At 43.3% G+C, this 27260-nt stretch overlaps 2 protein-coding genes across 9 annotated transcripts in view; both read right to left on the reverse strand.

Moving 5' to 3' along the window:
• The window catches only part of CEP350 (centrosomal protein 350), a 75870-nt gene extending 69189 nt beyond the window's left edge, over window positions 1–6681 (reverse strand). For all 8 annotated transcript variants that reach the window (XR_013957375.1, XM_080622868.1, XM_080622867.1 and 5 more), the window contains exon 1: window positions 6496–6681. The gene's annotated coding sequence lies outside the window, so the exon portion shown is untranslated. The remainder of the gene's footprint in view (window positions 1–6495) is intronic.
• Window positions 6682–11731: 5050 nt separating this feature from the next.
• Window positions 11732–22719, reverse strand: LOC308223507 (torsin-1A-interacting protein 1-like; the record flags this gene model as incomplete). The annotated part of the gene is made up of 6 exons (XM_080622624.1): window positions 11732–13600; window positions 14443–14502; window positions 16657–16713; window positions 18097–18216; window positions 21948–22016; window positions 22314–22719. The coding sequence occupies 6 exons, from the start codon at window positions 22717–22719 to the stop codon at window positions 12798–12800; spliced, it is 1515 nt and encodes a 504-aa protein (XP_080478750.1). The 3' UTR covers window positions 11732–12797.
• Window positions 22720–27260: the final 4541 nt, after the last annotated feature.

A 27260-nucleotide genomic window follows, 5' to 3' on the forward strand; every position in this document is an offset into this window, starting at 1 on the left:
AAAGGCAGCGAATGCGAGCAAGAGATCACCCACTGTTTTCATTGACATTTAGTGGTTATGCAAAAAAAACCCAGTATGCATAGGGAACAGTATTCCTCAAGAATTAATTTCTTATAAAAACAGAAGGGATATGAAATGAAAGGGATACCACAAAAGAAAACATGAAGCTTTGTGAAAAGTAGGGAAAGCAACAAATTATTGATTTATGTGATATTCTTAAATGTTTAATCCCCAAGAAGTTGTTTTGCTACAAACTGGGTACACAGTGCAGGGACCAGAAATTCACACAGTTTGAGCTACACTAAGGCAGCAGTGCCAATAAAATAAGCCATCTTTTCCTTTCTTTATGCCTTGGTCTCTCTTGCATTATTCAGACAGAAAATCAATGGGATTATGTGGTAAAGCAAAGTGGACTGGTAATCTGGTAAAGACGACAAGTAGCTTTTTGGGGTTTTTTTTGCTTTATTAGTTTTATCTATGTCATACCATAAGCTACAATCTCCCTGCAAGCAGAATGAGAAGGATGGAAACACTGGGGAATAGCCAGATCAGTCCCAGTTCTATAATAGCTACTGTGGCGTATCATAAGCTACAGTGTTCCCCAAAAGCAAACGCTTGAGGCTGCTACTGCCTTCACCTTGAGGAGAGTGAGAGGGACTGAGGAAAACAAGAACCATTCCCATCACCTTCTTCTTACCACTGGAGACGCCACCAGAGCTCAAGGACACCACGGGAGCCACAGTCTGTACACCTTGCTCTAGCGTGTCTCACTGCACAACTTGTCCATGGGGAAACAGACACAGGGACGTATGACAGGTTTTAGGGATGTTTTCTCCCTGTTTATAAAAATATTTTAAGTTTCCATGTACAAATAACTGAAAGTTGACTTCTGAATCCTTAAAATCCCTCTGGAGCACCCATCTGTTCTGCTACAGTTCTGTGTTACTGGCAGTAACAGACATACACAGGTGAACAGACAAAATCAGACAGGGTCAAGCAAACTATTTTTCTGAGCCAGCCCACTGAAAGTGATGGAATTTCTATTTAAAGATGGCAGAACCACTTTCCATGTCTCCTCAAATACCACAGAATACAGTTTACGATGATATGCTTGACTGTGGAATACAAATACCTTTACCTACTCATTTTTCTGGAACCCAAGTTTTTAACAGATTGCATTATCCCATTTAAATGAGAGCTAAAAATATCCATAATACATTGTTCTAAGACATATATGCGTGTGCATATATATATATACATATATACATGTTTATGGGCTTTCAAAATGGGTTTTTTTGATGCAAGAGTAATTTATCTTTTTTTTTTTTTTGGCCTCAAGGTATTTTGAGAAAGCTTTGTCTCTCAAAGCAAGATGCAGGTGATTTACTGACCTTCCTCAATACTGAAGACAAGTTCCAGTGCAACAAACAAATCATGACACATTTATCAAAACAAGTGCCACATCTCCAGCATCTATAGCCGACTGCAGAATCAGGCAGGTCCTTCTCCACCTTCTTTCAATACTCATTTATATAAGCCTTCAAACTAAATGTCTTTCAGGGGCAAAAGTTCTGAAAGGAAGTTAATGTTCACAGTCCAAGTACAACTCCAACTGCACAACACTTCATGGACCTAAACTTCATCTTAACACTTCTCCACCACATTATTTCGAGTACGTAATCTCCACTTTGTTCCTCCAACATTATTTCTGCTACAAAGTTGGGGATTTTTCTTCTTATGATTTTTAAGGGGTGCAGAGCTAAAGAGTGGGATCAAACTATTCAGAGTGCCTTTATGGGTAGTTTTGCTGGTATTTAATCTGACTGGCTGCTAGAATATTGCCTTAGAAATACTCTACTGGTTCAGACCGCACTGCATCCCAAGAGCAAGGCCACATGTAATTACAATGGACACAATTATGTAAAGCTGATGCAAGAAAAAGCTAGAAGTAACAAATACCAACAATGCCCAAGGAGCTTGTGAATGTTAGCTGCTCTGAATGAGTAGTTTTAGACAATATTCAGTATTTGTCTTGTAATTAATATAGTAAATATACCAGAACTCCTCACATTTTAATCATTATGACTTTGGAAAACAACAATTACACCAAAAAAGCCTCAAAAGTAAAATAAATGTACTGATAAACTTTGATATGTCTTAAGCTAGAAAAAAGTAAAAAAGTTTTTAAGCATATTAAGGTAGGAAAAAAAAAGAAAAAAATTAAAAAAATAAAGAGAGCAATCATGATACAACACACACTTGCAGAGAGAAAAGCAGGGAAGTATTTCAAAGCACATGTCACTACATCTAACTGTCAACCAGAAAGAGAAATGACATCCACAGTCATATATTCATCAAATGTCAGAAAATACAGTCGAAAAATATGAACACGTTTCATGAGCTCTAAGTTGAAACCCCTGGCATCAGTCAGCTACTAAATTTGGATCCACACGATAGTGAAGTTTGTTCTATAAATGAAACATTTCTGAATCTGATTCTCTCCAACTATATGCTCAGAATGGACACATTTACAACACCTTTCTGCTATGACAAGTCGTGGCAACTTGCAAAAGTGTCTCTGCTTCATAACAAGCGATATAAAAATGATGCAAAAAATGACACTAAAAAGTTGATTAGTGGTTTTACTGAAAGTAAAAGGCAGTCTTGCTCTGCTGCATCACATGCTAGAAGGTACTTTTGAGGAAATGTATTGAAATGAATGTTGTGACAGCTAGTGTAACTTGATTCATTGATCGTGAAGAGAGTACAAAGGCACAGAGAATGCACCCATTTATTAAGCAGATGCACACAAGGATTTGTCTATCCATTCAGAAGTTCTGTATTTTCTTTGACTTCAAAGATCTTGGTATTTATGACAGAAAATAGGCAACTACCTTAGCTTCAGTAACAAACAAAATACTCCTGCATTCGTTTCCTTGGCCTTCAAAACAAAAATTCACTCGTTCCATCTCCAGTTACAAAAAACCACGTCAGATTTCAATTTGTGCAGCCCATAATGAATCCATTCAGCAGAATATGCTCAAATTCTCATCTTGCAAGGAACACTCAACTGGGAGCAAGTCTTATTTTATGATTCTATGATTCTTAGAAGTTACAGGCAAACCTCCCAGTTTAAGTAGAAGAACGAGACCTGCCAATTTTGAGAGTCTAAGACAACAGCTTTCAAATGCTCAACAATGCCAAGGACCTATGACCACAGCAGCAACTTCATTTGCAGCTGTCAACTGCAGACTGGTCAATGTTTTCTTTCAAAACAGAATAAAGTGCATGAAAACTTCACTGAATGTGTTTCAAATGCCACTTTCTCAAGTTTGATGCCTTTACTTTGAAACCACATTCAGAAGCAGTGTCTGAAAAATGTCTCAGTAACAACATGAGACATCAAAAAGAAAACCAAACCAAACCCCATGACAAGCTGAACAGTGACCACCAGCTCTGTCTCTGACCTGGCATTATAAAGACTGATATCAGGACTCTGCTGAGAAGACTTTTTCTTGAACTAGCTAAAAATAGCAGTAACATATTTTCCCAGGTCTAAATAATTCCATCCCATTAAAAGCATCCCACAAGAAAGTACCTAAACCCTGAATCCAAACGTTTCTGTTTCAGACAATTCCACATGATGTATTTTGCTATTAGCAACCATGACACATCATGTTAACATGACTGGAAAATACTGGAGAAAAATGTAACTGTTCTTTAAACTTTTACGCTGTTTTGCCATGGATCAGACTTAGCGCGAAATTCTGCAATCAGTAAGGAGTGTTCTTATGAAGCTAAAACATAAGACAGAATTTCTGTTAGCTTTCAGGAAGTTTCAACTGACCCAGTATAATTGATTAGTTAATTTATTTGCTCTCCTTTCTCCAGTATATTGGCAAAGGTTTCAGACTTACGTGTACAAGTAATTTTATTCCAAATCGAGTAGTCCATTAAAGGCTATTATATCATTAGCACAATGATACACATGTATCTTCCAAGCACTTACACCTATGGATAAATTTTACACTCGGACATTCTGATGCAGACAAATGCCTAATATATTAACTGTAGTGGGAAAATTTCCTCTCTGCACTCAGCTTTCAAACCTCTTGTATTATTATTATTATTATTATTATGCCACTATACCTGTCTCATATTAACACAACTTACATTGGTTTGAATAGGATCAATTATATTAGTTTAAGTACATCAGCAGCACAGTTAAACAGTGCTGCTGTATTGATAAAAAGTCACACTCCTGATGTTCATTTCTAAGGCACAGTTCAGCAGATAAAGCAAGCCAACACTGATGAAGGAATGGATATATTCCTCCCTGCCTTCCCTAGCAATCTTGCCACTCTTGTGACAGATGCAGTGCTCATCTGACTGTACTACAAGCCAGTTCAACTCACTATCCCAGAAGGAAAGTATTTACCTTTTCCTTCTTTGTTGGCTCAGTTTTCTATCAGTTTATTAAACTGAATCAAGTTGCTGCATGGGTAATGGCCATGCACTGCCAAAGTGGGGGAAGAGAAGCAACAGTAGAACATCATGCTTGCTCACCTTATGCTGCGTAGCTTCACCTAAGTGCCACAGATACAATAATATAAAATATATCTAGTGCTATGTGCACTAACACTCAAACTTCAAATACACACTTCACTTTAAAGACATTAATAGGACTACAGCCTCATCTGGGCACACTGAAGTAAATGAGACTGATCACATTAGTGACTTTATCCATGGGTATGTCTGAAACAACATAACTTTCTTAGCAGAAATCAGCAGTATGGCTGGTAAAGGGGTGCAAGGAGATGCAGAAAGTTCATTGTATCCAAGTCAACAAAACCTTTAGGGTAGATGTAGCCATTCTAAGATTTAGATTCTTTTACATTCAAGTGATGCTTTTACTATGGTGGCATAATTGTTGATAAAGTTATTTCAAGACATGAAGGACACCATCCACACTGGGACTGTTACATCTGCAAAGCCTTTCCAGTGTTACTGTGGCAAACTTAACCTATGCATCGAGGCTTGGTGAGCTTAGTAAAATAAGTCCATGCAAACAAAACATTTTATAGCTTTACAATTGCGGTCTTTCAGTTACAACCACACCTAGCCTACGTAATCTACCAGAATATCTACACCGGTCAGCAATATAATTTTCCACAATACCCTGGCCCCTTGTAGAAATGTGTCATTACTACATAAATTAAGTTGCTCTATTCAGTGGATGCAGCATACCTTTGTTTCAGGTAGCATCACTCATAGAAACTGAAGCCTTCCAAAGTTTACAAGTGTATGCGTGGCCACACCCTCAGTTGCATTTAATTATCTAAAGCATTACCTAATGAGACTGTTGAAGCAATCAGAACTGTACGAAAGAGAATGCAGTTCACATGACTTCACCTGTCCATGCAGACAGCCGGACAGAACATTTTGAGCTCATGTGCAAAACAACAAACAAGCGCCCGACTACAGCTCCACATGCGTTTGTCCCACAAGTACTACACTTTCGGTCACTGCAGACTCCTGAATGAGTTTTAAAGGCTGTAAACTCTGTAGCCCCGTGAAGCAGCTTAAAACGACAAAAATACAGAACTGACCAGTGAAGTAATAAATTTTCAATTACAAGACACTAGATCGTTCACTTACACTGTGAAGCTACTTGATATAAACCTCTACATACAGGTATGACACCATGAGCCAAGAAATGCTTGGTTGCTGAGATACAGCTTATATCCAAAGACAAAAAAGGATTCTAGAAAAACCACATCAACAGTAGGCACTGTATCATGGAAAACAGAAGAAAAGCTGCAGTCACACTAGTATAAAAACCTCTATGCCAACAACAGCCAAAATGAATGGCACCAATGAAGTCGGTCATTGCCGGTCCTCTTCTCCAGCCCGGCAAGCTCCAGAGCCAGGGCCGGAAGCCCACACACAGCACAGGCTCTAGCAGAGCGTGCATTTAAACTTTAAAAGCACCGTCACAAGCCTGACCCAGCTCGGCGGGCCGGTTTCCGAGGGCAGCGACGCAGGCCGGGCTCGGGAGCCACTCGGCAGGCAGAGAGCAACCCGGAGCCAGCACAGCTTCGCAGAAACACCCCGTTTCGACGGCTTCCCCATACAAGGCGAACATAACAACAGCGAAACTAGAGCTCCCCTACCCTTTCCCTTCCTCCGCTACCCCGATATAATAAGCAGCAGGAAACAAATTAAAACTAAGCGAAGGAAGAGAGAGACTTAATGAGTAGGATGAGTACTGCAGAGGCCGTCGGTACCCAGCGGCAGCACAAGCGAAGACAGACCCAAATGACAGCCGGCACCCCGGGCCCGCCGAGCCCCGCGAGCTGCCGGACCCCGCCGCCAGCCTGGCCCCGGCTCCACCTCGCTCGGTGTCCCGGCCCCTGGCGGGACGGCAGCCGCCAGCGGCACAGGGCCGAGCGCGGCCTGGGGCGGAGGCACGGGCCGCTCCCGTCGCCTCCTTACCTGGTCACGACGGCGGCGGCTATCGACGCTCGCTGTCCCTGGAGCAGGTTCCTGCACATCCCGCAAAAGAAGAAGAGAGAAGGGCAGCGGGAGACTGGCGGTACCCCGAGCTCGGCTCCGCTGCCCGCAGGCGCGCACCCCCGTCAGCGGCACCAGCCCGCCGCCATTACCAGCCAACGACTGACACGGAGCGGCAGCGGCGGGGAGAGCGGCGGCGCGGGGCAGGGCGGGAGCGACCGGTCAAGTCTCGCGAGAACTAACCCGCCACGGACCTTCCCAACATGGCAGTCTCCCGCCGTACGCGTCTCTCTCACCTCCTCATCGCCGCCAGTGGCCATGTTGGGTGCGGTGCAGCTTCTCTACCCTGCCCCACCGCCTCAGCGGGCTGCGGCCAAGCAGCGGGGCTGCCTCACAGCCCGCCTACCTTGCTGAAGCTGAGCTCCGTCGAGGAGCGGAGCGCGGCGCCGCGAGTGCACCCAAGGCGGCGGGAAGGGCTAAGGGCGGCGCCGGCAGAGCGCACCTTTCATGGAGGCCGGGAAGCCCACGCAGCGGAACGCTTGGCCCCGGGCTAGGCGGTGCCGGCGGCTCCCGACGTAGGGGCGGCCGGGTGTCCCGCCGGCCTCCTGTCGCCCCAGAGGCCTGGGCTTCTGCGGGCGCCAGGCCATCCCTCAGCCTTAGAAAGGCGTCGTTTACCAGTCTTTTCCTCAAAGCTGTTTTGTTTCCCCCCCGCGGTTGTGCAGGCTTGACTTGCCCGTTCAAACCACATGCAAATCGTGTAAAAATAAAAGGTGGCAAAGCTCTCGGTTTCTGATGAAAGCACAGGACTTCGCGATTTTTATTAAACCACCACTGCAGCACGGTGCCAGCGCTGATGCTGGCATTCCTGAAGCAGCTCCAGCCAAAACTAGGGCACCGCTTTTCAGTCATTTGTATTCATAGCTAAGTCATCTTCATAAAAATAATTCATTTTCTTTGGTTGCAAAATGAAAGCAGCTCTGATTACAGTCTTCCAGTTGCCAAGTTTAAAAAAACAACATTTGCAAAACTTCACAGAGATGACTGAGTGCCACTGGCTTAATTTCACTTTCAACAAGTCATTATAAACCCGGAAGTGTTTGGTAGTATACTATCTTCTATTCCATAGCTACCACCCCAAAGATGCATTAAAACCACCCACATTTCAAAAATAGGTCCAAGATGTTATCCAGCTATAACAAAATTGTTTCCACTGAAGAAGGAAAGTTATTAGAATAGTAAAAAAGAAATTCTTCCTGCAGCTATTTTGGGAATGTCTCCTCTGGGACTTGTCTACAACTTCACCAGAGTCTGCTTTTCAGTCATTAGGATGATTGTTTGACTACATATGCCAAATTTCTTGGGGGAGCACGGGGCTGGAGAGTTATCTACCCCAACCACTGAAGGACCACTAAAACTGCTGGAGCTTTCCCCCACCCCCCTTTTCTTAACCAAAGAGAATCAAGCTGGTTTTACATAGCCTATCATCTTGTGAATGGTCAACATTTTGCATATCAGTTATTCAAATATGGGAATACCATGAAAAAAACACCCCGAACACTGGGAGACCATTATAGCTATGAAGCTTAGGCAATGTAGAACTTAAATCACATCACAATTACAGGATACACATTTAACCTTAATTTGGCTCTTTTACATACACTAATTACAGAGTATATTTTACAGAGTAAGCAAACCTCCTTCGGAACAAGAGTTAAACTTGAGATGTCAGTGGTTAAACCTTTGAAAACGATTTTGTTTTGCCAGGTGAGGGAAAAAAAACCCAGCAAATGTGAACACCAAAAGATAAGCACAGCTCCAATGGGAAAAAGTGGTAAGTAGTGCCTAATTCCTACCCAGTCCTCAAAGAACAAACCTGCTCTCTCAAATGGAAGACTATAATAAATAATAACAATGACAATTTCAGTCAGTGAAAATATTACCAGTGACTGGAAGCCCTGATCATAGACTAGGGCAAATTAAATTACTACATTCCCCATCATCACCTGGTGTTTACTTAAATTTACTGCTTAATATTGCTGGATTGGCAGCCTGTTTACTCAGCACTTTTGTAATGCGCTACCTCTTTAATTATGCTTTTAAACATAGCTTCTCTTGTCTGCTAGGAAGCACTAATCTAGTTTCATGCTCCTCCTTTTCATCTTCAGGCAAATAAGGCATCACATTAGGATTTTCCTCAAACATGAAAATTGGTTTTGGTCAGTCAAATAAAATTAAAAGGCATTGTTTGCCTGCCTGTTTTGCTTCCATTTATTATCTGTATCTGCCAGTGGAACTTAATTGTAAAACTTTACTTTTTCAGAGATTCCCCACCAATGAACAGAAAGCTCTGAGAGGCAAACATCCCACAGAAAGAGAAGAGAAATACATTCTTCAGGAAAAATGTAATAATCTTGTGAAATTCTCCAAGATGAGAAATAAAGAAACTGTTTACCTGGAAACAGCCAGAGCTGAGAGAAGAGGAAGAATTGAACACACTCCAGTTTGATGAACTGCTCACTAAACTGCTCAGCAGAGATAAACGCAGCAAGTGCTGCCAAGCACTGAAAGCAGTGGATGGAGACATACAGTAGGTTAAAAGCAGAGACTCAATCTCATCTTATGCTAATTTGGATATTGCAGCTTTAAGAGAGAGGCTTGGAAAGTTTTCCACTCCATACTACTCTTGCACACCCCATCTAAAATTAGAAGGGCAGCTGGCTATTGCAGCTGAAAAGATTGGCTGGAGCCCCCCAGACTCCCTCCTCTCTTTCCTTGACTGATGTGGCTCCCAAGAGACACGTTGGAATCTGGGGAAGGGTGCTTCCACCTGTTGGATATGGAATGAGTTTGTCCAGGAATTCAATTATAAATCCAGCTGTCAGGAGCTGACAGTAAAACAGGACACAGGACAGCTGTGAGGACTGTTGGACAACTCTCCCAACCCACTTCTCCATACTCCTTCAATTTTGCAGTTTGTCCTACAGCAGAAACAATGCATGAAAAATTGTTCTCTGTGTGAACTGGACTTAAAAATAAAGGGATCATTTCAGATTTATTATCAGTTTTCCAGCTGTGCTACAGGGTCCTCACATAGAATCTGTCATTACACACCTCCAAACCCAGATTCTTTTTCCCAAATACAGCATACTGGCGACTGCACTGCAGATGGTGCATGCATACACATGAATACTGCATTCTGTACAGCAAATACATTTATGCTTACCTTAGCATGGAGCTCATCTTGCCTTTTGCACTCATTCAGTTTGAGCTGAGTCAATTATTAATTCAAAACAAATGCATTTTTCAGGAAAAAAAGATATGAAAACACTGATTTTTAATTTGCGAAAAATTAAAAAATGCTTTTGTTGGTGTGAAAAAAATGGGGGGAAAATTAGTCCTTTTAACAAACCTGCTTAGCAAGCTCAAAACTCCACTGCTTAGCACAACATGACTCAGAGCAGGGTGTGAGAGGGAAGGTAAGAACAGATGGGGCAGTGCATTGTTTTAAGTCCCTTTAGCAACATCCACTGTTGAAGGCAATGCGGGTATTGCCATCCTCCAGGTGTTCCAAGGCAAGAGCAGGAGCAGAAGAGGGGCCACACTCCACCTTCACAGCTACAAAACCAACCTACCACTACAAGAGCAGTGACAATCTAATCCTGAGCCTTTCCCCTCCTTCAGAAGGGAGCACTGGATATACCGTCTTGCTTTTATTCTTCCAGACTTAGCAGCACGCCATATATTTGGATATACACCTCAGAAAAATGGATTCTCCTTTGTCTGGCACAATATTAAGTAGAACATTAAGTCTTAAGTTTCCAGGCACCTTCCTATTTTGTCTTGAAACTGAGGAACATAGTTCTTTGATACCTCATAATTAGGGGGTAGGAGCAGTTTTAGAAACAGAAAATAACCCAGATTACATGTTTTATTTGTATGAGAACATGGAATCTCCTGCCTTTGTGTCACAACTTAGTCTTTTTTTGTGGTTGCCAATTCTGCTCATTATATATATTTTTTCTAAGCCAGTTTTTAGCAAGGCTGTCTCTCCAGTCAGTTCACAGTGCACCAGCTTGCAACAGCGGAGGTACAGAACATGCAACTAGGAGTGGAACAAGAATGATGTCATCCCTTTTGTCAGCAGCTGACTCTTGTATCAAACTAATGAAACAAGTGAACCCTATCTTATCATTAGTTTCAGCTGAAATCAGAACTGAGGAATTAGTACAAGAACACCAAGTAAAAGACAATTCAGAGCTATTACAATTTCCTTAAATGATCCTTGTTAGAGAAAAGCCCTGATACCGATTAAGTACATGCATCTGCATCCTACCACTGCACTCAAGTTTCTTGGAAGTTCTTAATTTTGCAAAACATTGCAAAGATATTTTAGGTATCTGTGTTTGATGCAAGGTAAAAGGAACAATCTTAAACATGCAAAAGATATAAAAAAAACACACGTAAAACACAGTCTGACCACTTACAATTGAATGGACAAATCTTAAAATAGCTTATGAAACAAACAAGTAGATTTATTTTCAATGACTGCTAAACTAGTTTACATAATATACAAATATGCTATCAGGACACACTTGAAAATAAGTCACAGTTGTTTTATTTAAAAACAAAACCCAACAAAACATTTGTCCAGTGAAATGTCCAAAATGTAAATGCCATCTTTTCCTTCCTGAGCTATTCTTAAACATCCAGAACAGCAGCACTTCCATGTCTTTTTACCGTTTCTATTTCTTCCCATTAAAATAAGAAGCACTACCCATTGCTGGCTCTCAGTGGCTACAATAAATCCACTTCTGGTTTAAGAGACTATCTCTGTTTCTCTCAAACTGCGTTCTTTAATGTTTACGGTGATTTTGGTTCATTCCACTTCACACCTCAAACCTTTCCTTGCACGAAGAACCCAGAAGCTCCAGCACCTCAAGAGGTTTTCCTGTTTAAGAAGGACTTTTTGCAACAGGACAACTCAAGGGGCTTGTGAATAAAGGATGGGTCCCGGAGCCACTAATCTCCCAGCTGTTACAGGAAAATATCCTATTAATTTGAGAGCAGTCTTCACACATTTCCTTCATATGCAATAAAACCAAATGCACACAGACCAATAGTTTAAGAGCATACAGTAACAGCAATGAAATGGAAGTGCTGCAATTCTCTCTTTCCCCCCCGCCCTCCCAAATACTTACAATAGAAACAAGTACACATTTTTAGTCTTGTGAGAGAAATCCTTGGCACATGGCACGCTAAAAATAATGTATTTTAAAAACATGCATTGCAAATCTGTTCTTCACTAGAAGCTTATAGAGCAAGCAGCAGGTTATACACAGACACATAAAGAAAGGTTATTTTTTTAGGGTACCAGGTATCACAAATAAATAAGTTCTCTTGATGCAAAAATAATTATCTTATTAAAATGAGAAATAATCTATGTCTTCCTAAACTTTTATTTGAAAGGAGATATTAAACACACATGGATGACATTTTATCATTTCCCCCCAAATTTTAAGACTTGCAGAACTTTGACAAAGAGCAGAGAATTCCTGGAAGCAGCGAGGCAGAGAGGTGCTGAGGGATTATTTAATTGACATCAGTACTACTAAGGTTAAGCAATCCTCATACTTCACTTTTCTCATTCTCCAGAACTGTTTGGGGGAGGCTTATTTAAGGAAGAAATGCTTGCTGAAAGGTTCTCTGTAAGTCACAAATGTTTCAAGAAATTTTACCATTTCAGGAAGTTGCCGGAAACAGCTGACATTACGTTGCGATCAGATGGATAAAGAAAAAGCTGGTGCTTAGGCTCACAACACTACCATAATTTTCAGTTTCTGTTTTTTTTCTTGTGTTAGAAGAAAAGTAAGCAATTCTGGCAGTTGAAGGTAATGTTTTTGCATCCTCTTACCTTGTCAAATGCCATACCAGCTTTATGCACTGCCAGAAAAGAAACCTCATAGCAAAGCCAGTAGTGCACCAAGACAGCTTCAGGAGATGGGCAGTTCTGCACTACTTACTTCCTGTTCAAGGACACCAAGCCTGAGTAAGTCACTGAACGCAACTTACCAAAAAACCAGCAAGTTCGTTGCTTACATTCTGCAGCTGATTTAGAGAAGTCCCAGTTACTTTAGAAGAAATAGCCTGCCAGTTGGTAGAATTTCTCTGCGCAGAAAAGACCGTATGCGATCCAAGCTCAACAGCCACAGTATGTTCTTCCCTGTTCAACCATTGCAACATACATTTTGTGTTTTCATCCTTTTCTGAGTCCTCTCCAACAACTTCTATGTGCACCCCTCCACAGGAAGGCCTTTTTCAGGCCAAACAGGCAACACAAGATGAGATATACGGCTCCACAGTCCACTCAGCTTATCTGTGTCCATGTTATTGTAAGAACTGGGAACATCCGAACTGGTAAACTTTGCCCAGAGGAAATCCCGGACTTTCTCCTCAACCTCTTGCAAGGTGAGGCTCTTTCCCAGTGACTGTTCATCCAGGAGAACTGTCAGCAGAAGAGCCACATCCTTAAATGCTGCATTTTCATGGTCACAGTACTTGTAAAAGATTAAGGTGGAACCTGCAGGCAGTAACTCAAAACGATGCACCACTGCTACTTTCTTGCCTTCACTGAACCCAGAGCTGAGCTCTTTATCTACCTCCAGTTTGACAATGTCACTATCCAATACAGCTTTGTCTGCCCCATTAATTTTGATTGTAGTAGCATTCTGGGAGAAGGCAAAAGCATTGGCAATCTCATTACTTAGGCATCTCAGTGCTTTCTCAGCTTCTTGGCCAGCTGTGAACAGTAAGATGGCTGGCTCCAAATGCAGATGGGAAGCATTAAGATGTTTCTCAAGGAACACGTGGGTCCTTTTCCACAGGCTGGGGTCCTGACTTTGGTAAGTATTTTTTAGTTTATTCATCTGGGCTCGAAATGCTTGAAGGATTTCAGTATCTCTACTTGACAAAGTTGTATGTAGAAGACTTGGCATTCCACTCCACAGGACATAAAGCAATGGGACACAAATTAACAGAATCAGTAACAAAGTCCAGCTCTTGTGAAATCCACTCTGAGATGCACGATCACCTACAGAAAGGAGGAGCAAACAGGAAGAAAATGTTTTCAAAGCAAAACAAAAGTCAACAAATGAGATCAAAGTAAGAGGGAATAGTAGAACTTGATGAACTCATCATTCCACTCTCAAGCCACCGCTACAGAAGTTGAAGGGCATAAAGATGTTCTACTTAAAAAAAAAAAAAAAAAAAAAGGAAAAGAACTTTTTCAGCAACTTAGTGAAGTGACAGCATTAAAAAGGGACATTTTTATTAGCACATTTCCAGACTGACTGAGAAATCAGACATTCTTCTGAAAAAGGAGCTCTTCTGAAAGTTTATCAATACTTTGTTCTATTTAATCAAATCCAAACTAAGAGCTTAAAACAGTTCTGAAAAAGGACAGTATTTTTCCTACATTTAGGCTCTGCAGAAAAAACCCTATACAAAACCTGGCAACACCAGAATTGTTTCTGTGTTGTTATTTCTCCTCTCCTTCACTTGGTGATGAAGTATACCAATCTCTTTGGAAACAAAAAAGAAGTGTATACTTTATGCTACCTTTTTATATCCTAACTTCTATCAGGATAGCAACACAACTGTTAAATAAGAACACCACTAGGCCTACCTCAGTTGTAATCTTGCAACAAATCTTGTAAACACTACAGATGGAAGACCTTAAATTCAGATGGAAGTGTTACCTATTATAGAACACCTTTCCTTCATGCTGAAAACACACGCTCTAGCAAGCAAGTCATCTGCTCTGGCAAAGACCCTCAGTTTAACATCAGCTACCAGGAATTAAAGCACTTGGACAGGCATGAAAATGGTTAAATGTAACATAAGCATGAAAGAGAAGTGAAACATAAGTCTTACTTTTGGTTGAAGGCAGTGAATGCTTCCCTATACTGGACTGATCTCGGAATCTGCTTTTGCCTGTTAAGAGATTAAGAAAGGAACATGAGAAAAATACTAAGACAACAATCATAACCAATATTCCAGTGCAAAATTCAGAATGGAGTTGAAATCGTTAAACTGCATTATTTTCAACAAAAAGCTGTTCTTATTTACGCTTTACATACAAAATTCCATGAGGCTTACAGGAGGGTTAACAAAGCACCCTTACATAGTACTTTGTTGAAGCAAACACAGTCCTGGTAAGCAGGAGCAAAGGTGAGGCTGTGACCTCATCCCAAGTAGGGCTTTTTTTTTTTCTTTTTTTTTTGTTCTTTTCTGCATCATTCACCTTCCTGTACTTAAGCAAGGCTAGTCTTGTACAAGGAAAATGACATGTTCACTATTATTAGCCTGAGAAGACCCATTCAACTCTCCATCTACGCAATTTGCCAAATGTTAGTTCTTAAGCCATCCTGACAAACTTACATAAAAAGCACAAGTACCCAACCCATCACAAGTCACCCCCAAAGATTTTTAACTCTTGAAAAGTTATGCAAATAAAGACATGGTCATTTCAAGTACAAGAGACAAAATGGCAGAGTTTAGTAACCTGCCATTTTCTACATAAGGAGCTCATGTCCCAGGTTTCCTGATTTCGCTGAAGAACTAGAGGAACGGAAAAATGGAAGCTCAATTAATACATATTTGGAAAAACAACATAACGCAAGACATAAGTAGCAAAAGCAAAGCAATATGTTATATGCATAGTCTCATATACCCTCCCCTCCAGCTCGGGTCAGAGGCCTGCTTTATCAGCAGTCAGTGTCTTAGGATGAATTGTGGTTTTAAAGCAAAATGCAAGCTTTCAACTTCAAAATATACTCTTGGCTATTCATTTAAATGGGCTCAGACAGCAAAGTACGTGAGATATTATCCATAAAAGAGTGTTATGAACAACTTTCCCAAGAGACCAGTATGAATATATGCAGTTACTGGTCAGCATGTTGCCTTCCTTTACTCAGTTAATTAAAAAGTCACAAGAATTTCTGTCCTCTTATGAACTACAGCAACTGGTTCAAAGCTGAAGGCTCCTGAATAATATATAACCAAATAAGGATACTGTCATTACTATTGAGAATAAATTGAACACATACTCCCCCCCACACCCCTCCTGCAGTAGTTGCTTCAAGAATACTAAAGTAAATTCTATAACCTTGTTCCTGTATAAATGTAATTGCAGAAAGCGGTAAAAGCAGCTCTGGTTTAAGCTTGAGCTTAACTGGCTTAATGAGCTACGCTACTCTGTAATTTAAACCCCATACCCTGACAGTGCACAGACATGCAACTTGTAACTGGCTAAACATGTAAGTCTTCTAATAGTTAACAGATCAAAATCACCTCAATTCTGTAATATTTCACAATGCAATGTTTGCAGGGACTATGTTTCATATTTAGGAGACAGCTGTGATTCAAAAGAAAAAAAAAAAAGAAAAAATATTTCAATAAACAGTCTAAAACTGGATCCTAGCCTACCAAAGGATCTTGCCTTATTTACAACCCAATTTGCATGAGGGCCAAGCAAATTATTTGTCTTGCCTAACATCTGCAGATACGTTAGAGCTTTCCGAGTTTCAAGTGATTTCCCAAAGTTCTTCACCCAACACACAACTGGTCACTCCTGCAGCACCTATTACCTTTGGCACAGGAAAGAAAAAGTACCAGATGAGCAAGAACTCCCTGCAACAATCCATATTTCAAAGATACTTCACACATATGCAGCTACCATAGGATGAGCTGCTCTTCTGGAAGGCACTGTGGTTTTCAAAAAACAAAGCCCTAACAGCCCCCCCTGGTTCTCCACATTGAATTCTAATTTACAAGACCTTGTTTATCTGTATTTGTTCAGGATAGAAACAAGCACTGAAACAAAAACAAAACAAAAAAAAAAAAAGAAAAAAAAAGAAAAGAAAAAAAAGTGGGTCATTTTCTGTGGTCAGCAAGTTGAAAAATCTCATAGGAGGGCTCTGGCTCTGGAATGTGCTGCCTTCTCCAGCTTCCATTTGGATCTGCCTCATGGGTCCCTCTTTACCTTCCCAGACAGTGTCCCCAGAGCATGGGAAAAACCATAAGCAGAGGAAAGGAAAAGAATTCTGTACTTTTCACTTAATTACAGAGAAAGACTTTTCAACTTACTCGCTGATACTGTTGAGCAGTGCTCTTGTTTCTTCTCAAGGAAGTCAGCCTTTCTTTCTGAAAACAAAGTACAAATGAAAGAACTTGGTTGTCACATCGCAGATCAGAGTAAGACAGACAAGCCATACATGCTTTTAGCTCTTTCTATGAAATCTTCAAAGGTTTTTAGGCAAGAAGTATACACTATGCTGCCAAACCAAGCCTGCACGATGACAACTCTTGCAACTCTCTGTAGATGGAGAAAACTACTATTGTCTAAGAGAAAAGGCTTAATTTGGCCCTTCATCCTGCTTTTCCCTATATGATGACACAAAATTATCCTTGTTTCTTCTTCAAAAAAGTAATGATGCTATAATAATAAAATGCAAAGGTTGGGAAATTAGCAGCTTTAATGGTTGTTAATGGAAGGCATTGGATTTGTCACTCCTGAAACCAAAACTATTCAGCAGGACAGAAAACCAAAAATAAACAGTATAAAGCTACCACCTTAACAACACTGCTTTCAGACCTGGGGTAATTCCAACAAACATGGGCATGTTCTTAGCTGCCTGAACAAAATGCCTGTGTGTTCTACTGGAAAACAGCAGGCTGACACAGATGTATTCTTGTGCTCAGCTACGTGGGTTCATGTCTGTGTTTTGTCAGTCTGCACTCACAATTGCTTTCAGTGCTCTCCCATAAACACTGTGTGATTAGGACTGTTACTGACCAAATGAATGCAAGCCATCACTCTAAGACCAGTTACCAGCTCTCCTACATAACCTTTACATAGCATACATATACAGGTGGTATTCAAACCACCTGTAGTAACATAACCACTTTCTGCTGGGCTAAAAAGTATCTCTTTTTTCTTCTTCACTGTATTTCCCCTATTGATTCTGTGAAACACAGAGTAAAGTCTCTTGAGCAGTGAATAGAAAAAGTACTCTCTCACTTTGAAATCACTTGGTATACCCTGTTTCTCCCTGCTAAAGTCAGAAGTAACTAATCTTTTTTAAAAAAGAACAGATTTACTTTCCTTTGCCCAAGGCAATTAAAGATCCACTCTCGTAACAGTTTTTTGAAGGAGGTATGATATTACCCATCTTTTTATTTTGGTTTTGAAAAAACAGCTAGCTATATATTTATCTAAGTTTAAAACTGTGCTTTCTTGAACTTTAAGATTTTACACCCAAGCAGATGACTGTCATAATACCATCAGTTTTAATTTGTCTCATGGGCAAGAGTACACCCTGACTTTAGTATTTTTGGCTGGTTTTTTCATTTGTTTGTTTTGCTTGGTTTTGTTTTTAAATGCCTTCATCCATTCAGATTTAAACTCAACAACTCTCCCTTTCAGTAACAGAACTGAAGGTATGTCATTTTAGTGCATTTAAGCAATCACTTGTTACATCATGGAAAAGATACTGATAAAACTACGAATTTTGATGAAGTTATTACCTTTTAACGCTGTATAAAGGTTTGGTTGATGCTCTGCTGGTATCTCGGGTTCATTACTGTTATAAGCCTTTGCTTTTTCCTTTGTTAGATTCTCTGGAGGAAAGTAAATTGAAGGACTGCCTATCAGGAGGCAAAAAAAGAAAATATAAAAAGAAGATTGGTATAGGTGCCCTATCATTTGTGCTCATAACATCACAAAACTCAAAGACCAAGACACAGCTTCAGAATATACATGATCTAAACCAAGTGATTTTCAAGTTGTGATCTCCCAAGAGTTACTTACTTGAAAAGCTTATTCACTATATTGAATTGAATGAATACAATTAATTGAATTCACTACATTCACCACAGGGTTTGGCTTTTTTTTTTGTATCCTCTTTTTATTTATTTTTTGAAATTTTTTTTTTTTAGGAGCCCTTGGCTTAGAAATATTTCAAAGCAAGCCAGACATGAAGATACCAACTGCTGAGAACCAACAAATGCCTTACTCTAAAGGGCATCAGTGCAAACTGCTAAATATACAAGTATTAGTGTAAAGAAAATTTTGCCCATAGCTTTGGGCAAACAACTAATTGTGCTGTCTTCCACAGCTTCAGGCAGAGGGGCAAAGAGAGAGAAGCAAACAGAGAACATAAGTCCCCGTTTTACATAGTCCAAGCCATCCTTTAGTTAGGTCTTCTTCTCTCTCTTTCTTTCTCACTAACCATAACAGCAGTCTAGGGGACCTATAATTTAATCCCCTCATGTAGCTGGGAAGAATCTAAACCAACACCTCTAGATTGTTTGCCAAACTACACAGCCATTCAGATGCTAAAACTAACTTAGTTAATGTTAACTAAGTTAATGTAGTTAATTAACTACAAAGAATAAAGGCATGGAAGATGGCAAGAGTCACAGAGCAAAGGTCAGGGCTGGAAAGTCAGTCAAAAGCCAAACACCAGGAGAAGATGTTTGAAAGGATAAAGTGCAACCACATAGTTGCCCAGATTCCAGGTGGGAGAAAATAGTTCAGGATATGGAATGAAAGCCGTAATACAGCTGTGGAACAGAGACCATGACACAGTGATTATACTGAAGGGCATAAGCAGAGGAAACAGCAAAGGGAATAAAATAATTAGTAAAACTTTCTCTGTGATATTCACACTGGGCCTTTTTTTTTTTTTCTTTTAACAGTACTGGGTTCTCCCAGGGTTTAATGTATTTCTGTAGCTCTTTTACTATATGTGTGAGGGCAACACATAGCTTGCCACCTAGTGTTTATTAATTTTACTTCAAGAAACGAAACCATAGCCTTTTTCTAATATGTTCTGGCAGCTTTAGCATGCCAGTGTATACGAAGCATAAAAAGGAGGAAAAAACCCAAACCAAACCACAAATATGAACAAGTGAGAAAATTGTAAGTTTTAAGCAAAGATATTAAGTCACAGGTACAAATAGTAAAGTATTTACACATAGTGAGTGGGATACTGTATTTCCACAACCATCTTAAAAAGTTGTTAAGTGACTGATTTCCCATCAAGCTAAGAATGAAGATACTCAAATTACTTGATCTTCAGGAATGCCAAACAACATACCCATATTTCACTTTGTACTGAGGTTTTGCAAGGAAAATCTCACTAGTAGCAGTAATTAGTAATCACAAGACCAGGAAGATCTATGAATCTAAAAAAGGCTACTCACACAGTCCCTACATTCTAATTCCTCTACCTTGCTTTGCATCAATCAGTACTCTATGTCTCTTGAAGTGTTCTTAAAAGTTGCTGTAAAAGAGTAAGATTTAAATACATACAACTTCATTTCTCAAATGAAGACAGCTTGTGAATCAGCACCTTCTGTAACAATGGCTATCACCAACAGGAAGATTATTAGTGCAACCAGACAGCACATATGGCATCCCCTACAGAGAAAAGTAAACTCTCCCTTTATGAAGCTTAACTTTCCTAGAAATAGATATAAATTCCAGTCCAGACACGCCTGTTCTTTCCTTACATGGCATTAAGCCTCCTACCCAAAGGATCATTCCTGCCTCCCAGCTGTTGAAGATTTCCCAATCCACCTTAAATCTGTTAGCCAGGCACTTACTGCACAGTCACCTGCCAAGAAAGAGTGATCTTACTATACCCATTTTTCATCAAAGGTATTAGAAATCTGTGAGTTCATAAACTACAGGTTTATAAACCAAAATACAAAGCCACTATTTCAACATAATGGAACTTGTTCTTTTAAGTCTAGTATATATCTACCCCTATGGGTTCAATCTTTTTCAACAGAGATAAGCCCACAACACACTTGCTGGAATGCATCCACAGTAGCGACAGACACTACAAACTTGAGTGCCAAAACCACCCAGCACCCACCTTTAACTCATACAGTTGTATGCCCTACTTGCATATTTTAAGACAACTTAAATGGAGACTGCAAGAATATATATCTTTAGCCTGGTTCAGGGTTTGTAGGCTCTTCTAACCTTTTAGCTCTAGAAGCAAGTTTCCTAATCTATATTTAAAACCTCTAAGCAGATGCCAGAAACCAGTTTCTCTAGTTGTGGTTTTGCTTCCATTCTGCTCAGGGAAGCATGACAATTATGTCCTTATAAAAATCTATTCGGCCTGTCCTGCTGCCTCACAGACCCTGCATTCCCCTAAACTCTGCAGAAAAAAACAGTACCATACAGCTACAGGACTGCAAGGGGGAAAATTACATCTTCGTTCCTATATAAAGCATTAGGGTCATACTTTTATGCCTGCTGTGACTATAATGAAATACCACTGTTAAGAGTTTGGTGAGGTGAGGGGAGGACATTTCTCCCCCAGTTTCATTTTTAGAGATGCCTACTTAAAAAAACCCCACACCTCTGTAACTCCCAAAGCAGCCCAGCCACGTTTAAAATACCATGCATGTTAGTACTGTTAGATATCATTTGGGAGTAACAGCTTCCCACAGCTTTTTTCCAGATAAACCTCTGTACTTTCCCAAAGAAATACTCATAACCCCCCTATTCCTCCCTCAAGATGTTTCCACACCTCCTTCAAATTCTGCTTCTAAAGCATAATATTGGCAACATTTTTTAAGGACAGTGCCACATAACTAAGGCCATACCCTACAGCTGTAACAAGAGCTTGGTGAGAGCCCCTATCCATCTGAAAATTGCTACATACTAATAATGTACATAGTCCAACCCAAAACAGACCAACAGACTAAAAGGGAAGGAAATACAATTTACTTGCAGTTTTCTGATGGAATGACAGGCTAAAGACATGTGACTGTATTACATAAAGTTAACATCTCTCTGAGTTAGGATACGGTTTTCACCAGCTAAAGAAACAAGGTACCAAACAGAGCTAACCCAACAGCTTATCTAGTTCAATGTCCAAGAGCAAGTACTGATATGTGCTTGGTACTTCAGAGAAAGGCCAGGAAAGCCCAAATTACTCACTTCCTCATAAGCAACACTGCTCAGTGTATCAAGCAGAATCTCACACTGATCTGTTTTTGCAGCTCAAGATACTTAATTTAAATTCAGCCCTTACAAACCAAGCAGTATTAGTAAAATAAGTTAGTCCCTATTTTAATGCTGTGGCAAAATACTACTCCAGGTGACGCACTAGGTAAAACAGCCACCTAAAGGGCTTCAGCATGCTCTACATGCACCGATCCTTCTGGAAGGATAAGCACTCCTCATCTCTTATGTTTGTAATACAAACCACAGCGGGATTTATTCACTTGTATGCCAGAATCACGGTAAAACCCACAAAGGAGCTAAAACTCAATAAACTCAACCTCCTCCAGTCTTAGGCATTTCAGCACTTTGCAAACAGCATACATAGTAACCTCTCCAAGTTAAAGCCTACCTGGCGATCTACATGCTTTAATAGGGGGCCGAGTCAAGGAGTCCGGAATCCCAAAGTGATGCTCGTCTCCTGAAACGAGAAGCGGATGAGGGGAGCGGCAAGCCCGGGCAGCTCAGCTCAAGCCCACCGGACTCCAGCCTGACAGCCTTCCAGCAGCACCAAACACCCATTTCAGACTCACTGAGACGCCCCAGTGCTTCCAGCGGGGCTACCCGGGAGGGCACCCCCGCCTCAACATACCCCCGGGCGCCGCTGCGCCCTCCAGCAAGGCGGCCGCAGGGAAGCAGAGGGCGAGCCCTCCCGCCCCACTTCTTGCCGCCCCACCACGCCTCAACCGCAGGATCCACCGCAGCATGCTGCGCTCACCCTCCAGCGCCCCTCCGGGGCCGGGCTGGGCCACGGCTTCCGCCTCGGCCTCGGCCACCTCCGCCCGCGCCGCCGCCAAACGGGGGCTCTTCCGCCTGTGCTTCAGTTCGGTGGCGTCCGGCGGAGCCTGCCCATCGCTGTCCCCCACCATCCTGCCCGCTGCAGCCCCACGGCGCCGCCGTCCCCGCCGCCGCGCGCCCCGACCGCCAGCTGCTGCTTCTCCGCGCCTCGCGGGACCGAAGCTGCCGCCTTCCCGCGGTGGGGGCGGCTCCGCGAACCTCACTTCCCGCCGGGCCCGCCGCGGGGCGGTCCCAACCACCGGAGCTTCCGCCGCCACGCTGCCGGGTGCCGCGTGCGCGCGGAGGGGGCGCCGCGGCGTCACGTGGTAGAGCGGCAGGCCTGCCATGGCTTGCGCCGCTGCCTTGCGCCACCTCTGGAACGCGGTGTGCACACCCCTCTTCCCCCCGCAACCGTAACCCGCGTGCCTACGCAGCGGGACCGCCGCCGGTGCCTGCGGCCGCCGCCACGGGAGGAACCCGAGGGAGGCCGTGAGGCGGGAGCGGCCGTCCTGTGGCCCGGCTGCGCCGAGGCTGCCCTCCAGTGAAAAAAAATGAGGGAGCGCCTGGAGCGCCGAGCCGGCCCCTCGGCCGTGGCCTCCCCTAGGCCGGCGGGGCCCCGCGGAGGGCGGCCCGTGAGGGCAGGCCGGGCACGACCGGCGCGTTCCAGGCGGCAAAGGCCAGCTGCCAGCCGCCCAGGGCAGTGCGAGCCGCGGCGGCCGCGGCGGGCAGTTTCGCTGTCCCCACCTGAGGGCCGGGGCGTGCAGGGGCGCGAGCAGCCGGCGAGGTCCCCCCGGCTGGGGTGACCGTCCGTGAGGTCCCGGGAGCGGCCTCCCGTGTGGCAGCGCGAGAGGGTGGGCCGGGCCTTGCAGCGGGGCCGGCAGCGGGGGCCGCCGGAGGGACGGCGGCGGTCGGAAGGAGCGCTGGGTACTCCCAAGTGGAAAGTTCCCGCGCAGTACGGTCGGTGCTCACTGTAACGGGGCACGCACGGGGGCTGTACTTGAAACTGTTACATACCCGCGTGTCTGGTTAAACCAGGCGGTTTTCCCGTCTTTCAGCAGGGGACTGGTTTTTTCTGTAACTTGCACAGATGGTTACCGGGGCAGCGAACAGTTCAGGACCAGTTCGGAACCAGGCTGCTAAGCAAATAGAGATCTTTTTACAAATCCCAAAAGGTTTTACATGCTAAAAAAACCCAAACAAACCAAAACCCAACATCAAGGAAGATGATACTGTTATCTGTAGTGGCAGTATCTTCATTTCCCATGCTCTAAAATATGTATTAATATTTGATGTTAGTTGTTCTGCAGGATTGTAAATGGGTTAGGTGTTCTGTCTGCTCAAATGAGAAGGCTGGGTGAGGGAAGTGCCATTCAGTCTTGTCTTCTGCTACTATCTTGACTCTACATGTATTTAAAACCCCACGATTTTAATGCTATACTATTGCACCGTAAATATTCCAGGTTCATTTAGAAGCAGGTGAATATTTGTGAGAGACATTACGCATACCTCCTTCTGTACCAGCAACAGAGTACATGTAATTTTTTTTAAGATGTAAAAGCAGAACACGGATATTGAGTAATGTTTTCTAACGGAGAAATGAAAGAGGATGTAATAAATACCACATCAGGAGGTTTCAAAGTACAGCTGAACCATCATGCAGTTCAAATCAAGTAGAAGATGACCTGCTGGTGACTGGCTCATGATTCCTGACCGAGTGTGGAACTGCAGCTTCTACTATCAATTTATTCACAAGTTTCCAAACGACTACCTTGTGTAAATACTTACATAGCATGACCTTCATAATTCACCCGGTCACTGCTGATTCTCCTACAGATTGAGAGAAAATGTTTTTCCTATTTAAATAAAATCCTCTCTCAAACTTTAAGTTAAAAAAAGACTGGATTTGTTAAGTTACAATGCTATATCCCAGCTCTTATCCCATGACTTTGTGGATGCTAAAGGAAGACAAGCATCATAAGATAATGTCAACGTGCCTTTTTGTAAGAGTTTTGTGATGGTGGATGACTTCGTGTTATGGACCTACCAGTTAATTCTCCTGCCAAACTGTTGTTTGGGTTCTCATCCTGCACAGGATGAAGCTACCCCTTGACTTTGTCAAACACTTACCTCTTTCCTCACCGCTTGCTATGCTGGCATGCCACCACTGGTTTCATGACCTTTATGTTTCCATGATGAGGGCCCTCCCTCTGCCTTCTCCCAATTGTCTCCTGTAGTGAAGGGACTGGCTGGTTGTAAGGACAGAGGGATGTAAAATACTTTGATTTTCAAGACACCTTTGACACCTGCAGCTCCCATCTGCTTTGGCCTTGTTGGATATCTCTTATGGCTAGAAGCAGACCAAGTCAAATGTGCCATTGGCCAGGATACAAGATGGACAGCAACCAAGAGCAGGGTGCTTATGAGATCTTGGTCTCCATACATGAACCTCTCAGGCTTTTTCCTCCCTGCTTTGTCATTCTGTTGGTTTTACAGCCTCTACTGAACCCAGCAGGAGGATGGCCATGATAAAGGAATGTGCTGAATCTACCAGGGAGGGAGAGGATGGCCACCAGCATCAGAGTAGCTGTGTGAGTCTCAGAGGAAGCCAATGCCTTTCTGTGCTCCTGGAGAGAAGGTGCAATCCTGCGGTTGCTACATGCACTGTGCCCATACATGCCTCACCTTCCTGATATGACCAGCATCGGTATTGATACCTATGCACGTGCTCACCCCTTGTGTAGTGTGACACATGTGTTTCATAATTGCTCAGTTACAATACAGTCAAATGATGGACACAAAGTTGGCCATAGGGCAGGAGGCAGCTTGTGAAGGCCTGGGAAGAGACAGATGGAGCAGGGCACGCTCTGGCTGGTTCTGTCCCAGGGGCACAAGCAGCCCCTTTTCGGCTTGGCATCCCCAGTGGAAGTTGCCACCTCTGTGCTGCTGCTCCTTGTGCCTTTCTCCTGGCATGCCCTGCTCCATGCCGCTGCTTCGTATGAAACGTGGCCTGGGCAGGGGTGAACAGGGAAGAAGTTGGAACATACTTGTCCCCTGTGTGGGCACAGCAAGTCAGATCAGCACTTTTTGGAAAACGATTGCCCAAATGAGGCCAGAAGCAGCTGCACACACTCTCTTGACCTTTCCCCGTTGCAGTCTCTGGACCACACCGAACAGGGAGCACTGGGGGGCTCCCCACCCCTTACCCTCCAGGCTGATGCTAAAGACACTCCATTTCACAGCCCATGGCTCCCCATCTTCGCTGTACTTGCACAGTGTGACATTTCCAGAGCCCGGGGTTTGCTGGCTACATGTTTGGCTTTTTTTCTTTTTCCTGTGGTACTTTTAATCTACATAAATCAACTCTCAAAACAGTTCCCTCCTCACTGTCATTTAGTTTAAATCTGCAGCGCTATTACTTAATGCAGGAAGCTGACGGTCATCCAGTTTGCCAGAAAGAAACTGTGCACGATCGCATTCAGCAATATAGCTAAAGAAAAGAAGTTACAGTTTCCTGAACGCTCCCGAGAACGAGTGGGGAAAATCCGCCCGCCTTTGGTGAGAAGGAGGGAAGGAAAACTACAGCTCCCAGCAGCCTGCCGGCAGCCGGGGAAGGGCAGAGTTCACTGTCACGTTGACAGTGGAGGACTAAGGGTGTGTGTCGGGTGCCGGGGCTGTCCGGCCCCCAGCGGAGCCGAAGGGCCTCTGGAAGGGCAAGTGGGCGCGCTGGCCGCCTCCTGGCGCCCCTCTGCTTCACTTCGGCGCCCTGAGCAGCTCCGAATCTGCCCGGGTAAGCATCTGATTCTGCAAACCACTTTGTTCCTCTGACTTCCTTCTTCTGCCAGAGGCAGCAGCACAGGGAGGGGAGGGACGAGAGCCGGCGGCAGGGAGCAGCGGTTTTACACCCTCCCACCCTGCCTCCCAAATCTGGTGTTTAGCAAGAAAGGTCAACTGTAGAGACAGTGCGGCTGGGGGAAGGTCCCCCACGTCAGCTAGACGGGCTGCTGAAAAGGCTGGGCTTGAGATTTCTGTATGGAAATCCCCACAAACCACTCCCAGTGGGGAAAGCTTCTCAGGAGTTTTCCATGCTGCGTAGATTTCCACAGGCAGGTGTTGCTCTTGTAAAAGCCATCCACTTTCTGAAGTTGCACTAGCAGGCCAGCATGGCCATCCAGTCCCAAAGCACTTTAGCAGAGGAGGAAGTATTTCTGGGGGTGTAGGAGAGTCAGGGTGTTGTTCCATGTTCACAGCACCCAGCTAGGGCACTGCTGAGGGTCGGGTGGGGGTAACACTGCTTCACACAGGCCGGTCTGTTTCTGCGAGTGGGTTCACCTCCCAGCACCACTGTCTCCCGTTCTGATGTGCCAGAGGCAGGAAGGTAAGGTGGAACAGGCTCACTGCTCTATGTCAGCCTGGCTGTGGGATACCAGGTGCCTAGAAGCCCATGAGGCAGCCTGCCAAGCCCCAGGCTCCAGGCCTGCCATCTCAAGAGCGCATGAGTCCATCCAAGTCCAGCTGGGTGACAAACCGGTGCCTCCCTCCACTGGCTTGCCCCAAGACAGCAGCCTGCTGGGAAGCAAAATATCTAATAGCTCTTGGGCTAAAGGTTTCTGTTTATCAGCAGTATCCATCCATTTTCACACCACCTTGGTAATAGAGGAGGGAGTAGCCTCCTCATTCATGAAGACACCATGAATCACTGCTCCTATGTTTCTGGTTATCAGGTTTATGGGCATTTAATAGCAACTCCCAAGACCTAGACAGGATGGTGTCTGTGAGGAGGGTAGGATTTGATCAGCTACTCAAACAGCAGGGAGATACATCTCCTTATGACCAAAGAAGAAAGTGAAACAGAACGGTGCAGAAGCCAGAGCTCCAGGGAAGAAAGAAA

Source organism: Psittacula echo, assembly GCF_963264785.1.
Source record: "Psittacula echo genome assembly, chromosome: 7".
NCBI lineage: Eukaryota > Metazoa > Chordata > Aves > Psittaciformes > Psittacidae > Psittacula > Psittacula echo.